The sequence below is a fragment of the Protobothrops mucrosquamatus genome, unplaced genomic scaffold, assembly GCF_001527695.2.
Source record: "Protobothrops mucrosquamatus isolate PMUCROS unplaced genomic scaffold, P.Mucros_1.0 scaffold_239, whole genome shotgun sequence".
NCBI classification, from domain to species: domain Eukaryota; kingdom Metazoa; phylum Chordata; class Lepidosauria; order Squamata; family Viperidae; genus Protobothrops; species Protobothrops mucrosquamatus.
The window spans coordinates 151,625-158,693 of NW_015386315.1; the positions used below are offsets into that span (position 1 = coordinate 151,625).

General features: G+C 37.6%; 1 protein-coding gene across 1 annotated transcript; it reads right to left on the reverse strand.

Annotated features, from left to right (window-relative positions):
• Positions 1-1,600: 1,600 nt before the first annotated feature.
• CCNB1 (cyclin B1) lies at positions 1,601-6,725 on the reverse strand (the record flags this gene model as incomplete). The annotated part of the gene is given in 8 exon segments (XM_015829950.1): positions 1,601-1,711; positions 2,166-2,306; positions 2,579-2,815; positions 3,892-4,050; positions 4,502-4,684; positions 5,747-5,860; positions 5,976-6,131; positions 6,598-6,725. Coding segments are annotated over 8 exon segments (1,122 nt in total), but the record flags the coding sequence as incomplete, so codon positions are not given.
• Positions 6,726-7,069: the final 344 nt, after the last annotated feature.

Consider the following 7,069-nt stretch of genomic DNA (forward strand, 5'->3'; position numbering starts at 1 on the left):
ATCGTCTAGGGAGAAAGATGTGATTCATTATAAAATACTTTGTTTTAGAGCAAAATGTCATTAACATATTTTTACTGAATTTTTAAGGCAGCCCATTTATCAAACAGATGTTAAACCATCTCTATTGAGCTACATATGAGCCATATGAGCTACATAATCAGCATTACTTAAATGTTTGATAAAACTGTATTGCTATATTATACAAAAAAGTCATAGGAAGCCAAGAACACAATTGAAAATCCTGCAAATGTATTATGAGTAGTTATGAAATGATAACCATAATAACTTATGTACAAAATGGCTGCCACAAGGAAAAGAACTTATATTCATTTTCCAGAGGGGAAAAAGATAGCCCACTACTTGTTTTCCCACGCATGGTTTTCCCAAGCATGGTCCATGCTTGAAAGAAGATACACATGTACTGGGACATTTTGGCCAAGCTTGGGACATGTGGTTCCTCCAGGCAGAAGTGATTTGGGAGCTGGGCATAGAAGAGTGGGGGAAAGGGCAAAAGCATTATCCGCAGCAAAGGAGGAGGATAAATGCAGGGACAATGCAGAGGCACAATGGGACATGCCAAGGTGGATTCTTTGGCAGTGATAGCAATGGTGATCAAAGGAAGAGGAAATGTGCTGTGAAAACTGGGAGGTTGAGAAATAGCTACCCTGGATGCCACTGAGGGAGCAATAGCAATAAGACTTATATACCGCTTCACAGTGCTTTACAGCCCTCTCTAAGTGGTTTACAGACTGGGTATATTGCCCCCAACAATCTGGGTCCTCATTTTACCAACCTTGGAAGAATGGAAGGCTGAGTCAACCTGAGCTGCTCAGAATCGAACTCCTGGGGTGAGCAGTGAGTTAGCCTGCAGTACTGTATTCTAACCACTGTGCCACCACGGCTCTTATTACATACCAGTCTTGCTCTACTCATTCTATTTGGTTGTTATTTTGTCTAAAATACAGAATAACCAAAGCACTCTGGGGTTTTGTTCTAATGTCCCATTGGTCCTCTGAAGCCTGGTGGTTTGGGAAAAAATGTTTCCTGCACACTTCCCCTCTGCCCATTGCATCTGTTTTCTGTTCAAATGGGGCATTTTCAAATAATGAAATACTTTTATTTTCTCAGAATGCCTATGAAGCCATAGATTCTTGCAAATAAAGATATTGTGAGTGACAAGGACACTTGAGGGTTCCAGGGAAAGTTGTCTACAGGTAAATAGCATAATAGTACATTTATGGCATAATAGTACATTTCCCAACCTTATAGAACTGCAGTAGTTGCTATAAATTACAAAGTGACTATTACTTTCCGATTAGCCAACGTACTTTGACAAAAGCTTTCTTAATAGAGGATAGTGGAATTAAGCAGAGATGGCCAGTTCCCCTTCTTACCTCTCAGGCAAAGGATAGGCAGCCATATAATGGAGTTTTGATTTTGATTCTTCTATTGAGCAAGTGATTAGACCTGATGCTCTAAAGGCATCTCCCAGCCCCATGAGACTTTAATTCACAGCCCCTTCCTAGGATTTATTCCTGAAGATTGAGATTTGTGCTTTTTAAGTATGGGTAAGTACAAGTAAGCAAATGGATATATTTACCATGTGCTTTACAAGGCCCCGGTTTACCAACATCACATTCTTTGCCATATGCTGCATCACAGGAATAAGAGTGTCTTCAGTATAATACATGTAGTGTTGAAGAATTGGTGTCTAAAGGCAAGGGGTAAATTTATAAATTAAAGATTTTGAAGACCTTATGATTTTTTTTGAGAGCCCTTTAATAGCAAACTGGAAATTTTAGTATTCAGTACAAGATAGGTATATTCAGGACCAAGTAATCATTTGCTTACAGATCTGAATTGGATTTATAGCAGAGAAAAAGTGAGCTGTACCTTTCCAATTAAATTTCTCCATCATGCTAATCTGCTTCAGTAATTACTGAACAACAGACATTACTTCAAGCACTAGTTGGGACCAGCAGCTTGGTCGGTAAGTGAAACCATTTATCTTACTTCAGTTTTACAAACCTATAAAGGTCATAAATCTGAGGACTGATCACAAAGTTACTTTCTCGTCACCATCATAACTGTGAAGGTTACTAAAACAGTCGCTAAATAAGGACTATCTGAAACTTCCTTTGTTAAGTTAGGGTTCTGTGACTTACCCACTCTCCCTCTTCCAGAACTTTAGTAGACAAGCAAAACGCTGCAGCAGCAATCTGAGAGGGAGGATAATGTACCATTTCATAATCCACCAGTGCAAGTTCCATCAGGTATTTTGCCAATGAATGCTGATTTATATCTGCCTAAAATAATCAGAATAAAGATGTTATCCTCATTGTCCTACAAATCTCATTGTCTTTTGTTACACATTGCATAAGATTAAAGCATCAAGTTATTTTCTCTGATTGCGTATATGTAAAAAGAAACAAACCAAAAGCCTTTTAAGTTCCTTTCACTGGAAAACAGCAGCCATCACTATATGACAACATTGTGTTAACTCTGCTTTTACAATTAGAATTAGGCAGTTTATTAGGAAGAAGATATTTTCCAGTTTCAAAATTTAAAGGAGCATTACCTCTCCAATTTTCGACGCCCTCCTTAGGAAATGCAGTGGAAGAGGGCGACCAAGTTTAAAATCCAGGGATCTTAAGATTTTCATTTCCATTTGCCTGATTTGTAGGTTGGTATAAGTATGATCTGTCACATAGGCAAAGTCACCAATTTCTGGTGGAAACATTTCTTCATATTTGCTAGCAATGAACATGGCTGTTACACCAACCAGTTGTAGCATCTTCTTGGCTACTTTGTTATTCTACAAGAGAGTTCCCATCAGTTATTTTTAAAACATTCTGAAATATTGAAAAACAATCCTTATGCTGTCCCAGTATGGTAATTGTTGATCAGGCCACTCATTGTCATTGGATAAATACATTTAGGTTAATTGCAGAGCAAATTTAGGGTATATGTACAGGAAGTCCTCAACTTACATTCTTTCATTTAGCGACCATTCAAAGTTACTATGGCATTGAAAAAAAATGATTAAGACTGACCTGTCCCCGCTCTTATGACCAGGACAGCATCCCCAGTCATATCATCAAAATTCAGGTGCTTAGCAACTGGCATGCATTTATGGTGTTTGCGGTATCCTGGGTATCATGTGATCACCATTTGAAACCTTTCCAGCTGGCTTCTGACAAGCAAAGTCAATGGAGGAAGCCAGATTTACTTAAAAGGTGCAACTCACTTAACTGCAGTGTTATCAGGTGCAAAGAATCAGGACCATACATTAAGGTTGCAGTACAGAAGATTTTTTTTTACTCAAGCCTATACACAAGAATCTAAACTAAAATTCAACACTAAACTGATGCAAGATAAAAGTCAACAGAATTCAAGGAGTTGGATTTAGACTTTGGGAACGTAACAACTCTAAGCTGATGACTCATTTAATTACCTTCTCCCAGCTCTGTCTACTCCTACAAGTGTTTCACTTAATAACTGTGGCAAAAAAGGTTGTAAAACCAGGCAGGGTTCAAATAGCCATCTTGCTTAGCAATGTAAATTCTGTTCCCAATTGTGGTTGTAAGTTGAGGACTACCTGTATCCATTTGTCAGGCTATTCATTCTCATTGGCTAGATATATACAAGCTGATTGCAGAACAAGTTTAGAGCGACTATATTGTTCAGCTCCTGGTAATAGCAATTAAAGAAAAATGTTGCTAGAGAGCCCAGTTGCTATTCAAGAGAAAGGCTTATACAATGGAAATCTCTAAATTAACATTCATTTCTTGATTTCAAAGAAGCTACATTACTTAAGCTAAAATTCAATGGAGAGTTCTCATCATTCAGTTTGTTCAAATTTGGTATGAGCTCTTTGACAGTTTGCCTTACCTGCAGAAACCGATCTATTATGGCAACAGTCATGTACATAGTCTCTTGCAAGAGCTTGAATTTCATCTGAACTTGCACAAGCCAGTCAATTAGGATAGCCCGCATATTTCCAGTAATTTCCTGACCTGCCAAGTAGTTTACTCTCACCGATTGCTGGCTCTGGAGGAGCAAAAACATGCAGTGTTAAATTATGTATTTCCACCTCTATAATTATGTTGTCATTGTCCAGTTTGATTAGACATATTTCCCAATATGAAGCCCTCTAGATTGTGGAGAAGATTCTTAGGTTTTTTCTCTAGTTAAATCACCTGAATTTTAGAACAAGCTGCCATCTTGTGCTCTCAGACATATGGTTTACTATGGTTAATATTAGCTTAATTGCTTGACACCTAGCCACATGTAAACATAGTTACTTGTAGTTTATTCAAACTACAGATAAACCAAGATTAAAAAAATATCCCGTTTAGATGTTTAGTGATATTTCAGATATTTTGCTAGAGATAGGATAAAAACTAATTACCAACACCAATCTAGCATTTGTAAGAATACCTTACAAGGTAGTTTTAATTCCAGGCCCATACGTGAGGCCTCATTAGCTCTTTAAACCAACCTCAAGAACTTTCAAGTAGTTGTAGATGTCCTTCACATATTCACTGCAGAGGTTTGGATCAGAAACATCATCTGTATCTACATCTTTCACTTCAAGCAGTACATCTGAGAAAGCCTGGCATAATATGTCCTCTGCTGGAGCACAGCCAGATGTTTCCATGGGGCTTGGGGATAGAGACTCCAACTATAAAAATATATTTAGTACTTAACCTACAATATTAGAAAAAATGTAGCATATTTTTGCTTAATTCAGAGCATCTTTCTTGCACCCACAGATGATGCCAGGAAAAGGCTACATCAAATGTGTCTCTAAGGATGCATTTGTTTGTGTTTCATAGACAGAAGTTAGTTATTTCCAGTGGATGTTTCACCTTCCAGCTGCATGACTATAGATATAAATTCATTAGCTGATTCAATGATATTGCTTATGAACATGCAACTATAAAAGATCTGCTGGTTATCTATGTTTTATTGATAGTACATATTTAAGCCTGACTATATACCAAGGAAGGGTCTAAAGTACAGTTGTAGATCAGAAGTAAATTGAAAGGCAAATCCTTCAAGATATTGAAGGAGAGATGCTAAAGTTGTTTCTGCTCTAATTATGCAGTGGATTAAAAAAATGTAATACTGTTGCAGAGAAAGCAGCAGTTCTGACTAGATGTATTATACAAAATGTTTCTTTGCAAGTATATTGTATAATTAGAATATTTCTTTTGAAAAAATGCTGTATTGATGACATAAGCAAAGCAATTACGTATGTTATGTAATTTTTAAATTTATTAAATATATATGCCACTCATCTCACTATACAAAGTGGCATTTGATTATGAGCAAATCAAGTGACCTCTTGATTTTAGGTTAAGATGATGTACTTTACATTTTTGTATTCTATCTCAATTAGCATCAAGTAACTTAACAATGTAAGAAGGTAAAGTAAAATCTTCCATAAAATCACCATATAGTCCAGAAAAAAAATCATATTAAAAGATTGTTAATTAGGAATACCAAAACCAGAGTCAAACCTAGAATCTTAGCCAAAAGATGTTTTGCCTGTCATAGCTAGATAAGGCTATCCAGAGGTCATTTAAAATTGCAACCTATTAAAAGTAAATTATAAAAATTATAAAACTCATACTTCCACCTAAAAGTAACAACTATAGATTTACAAAACTAGCACAACTTTTGTCTTTGCTCCTAATTACCCATGATCTTTAAACACTTATTTACAAGCTATTTAATTAACCTTAACAGATTCTGGAATTGGCTTTTCTTCTTTCACAGGTTCATTTAGTTTTTCAATAGGTTTTGTAGTTTTCCTGGTAGTTACTTTCTCCACGGCTATAGGCTTCAACATTTCCTAAATGGGAAAGTGGTGTGGGAAGGAAAAAAATGAAAGATAGCAATAAGCAGGACTGTGGCATTACTAACTCCTACTGTATTATTGGATAAAGAATAGGCAAAGAAAGGATTACCTTTTTCACTACTTCTTTAGACTGTGGCTCACAAGCTTTGTTGCCAATGTCTCCCAAAGCAGTCCTAGGCCTCAAAGCCGGCTTACTAGCAGCAACCCCTCGCTTACCGAGGGCCATTGCAGGTTTGGTTTTGTTCTCCGCATTGACCTTTGTGTTCTACCAAAAAAAAAATTAAGTGACAGAATATTCAGAAATATTTACCCAGCATGATGAACTGGGAAAAAAAAACTACATATTACTCTTTCAAATAGTTGTAGGGGAAAATGTTATATTTTAGGAGTAGGATTCAATTAAATACGTTTAACAAGGCGAGATGACGCTTTTTCCACCCGCAACAGGCTACCTCGACTTCCCCGTTCAAATATAGGGTTAGAAATATGAGAACCACCTCAGAAAGAGACACGAACAAGGTATATTTGTTATTTCGCTCCATTACTGCACCTTGACAAAACTAGCACAACTGATCTTTGTGCAGATTTATTTAGAAGTAAACCCCACGATGCTCAAAAGTATCCCCCCCACCGTTAAGTTAGATAGAATTTCAGCATAAATGGCCGCCAGGCTCCTACAAAACGTAACGTGCAATATCGGCTTAAAGATTCCCCGTCAAATTCCTCCATACCCGGGTGACCCGCAAAGCCATGACCTAGGCTGGATTCCTAGATCCTCACGACCGGCTTGCTCCGAATCGTTCCCTTTCTCGCCCAGGACCAAGACACCCGATTACTGCTACGCACGAGTCCGATATCCCCTTTGCCTGCCGCTGCAAGTTTAAAACTCGCACCAGGCTGCGCTCATTGGCTGTTTTCAGTTTCCGCCTCTTTCCATTGGCCGCGCAGCGTTCTATTCTAAATGCGTTTCTACGACTACGGGAGGCTGATTCCTCCAAAAGTTCGAAAAAGGAGGCGTGGTTAAGAGAGGAGGATTGGCAGGTTGGATCGCATGTCCTTCAGTTTAGTGTTCAGCTGGGAAATAAAGTTATTTACTAGAAGGGTGGGATAATTGTGGGTGGAAATTGGGATCAATGACTACTTTGAAAACTTAAATTACGTTTATGCATATGTTAACTGTAAGAAATTTTAGAAAAGATCAGT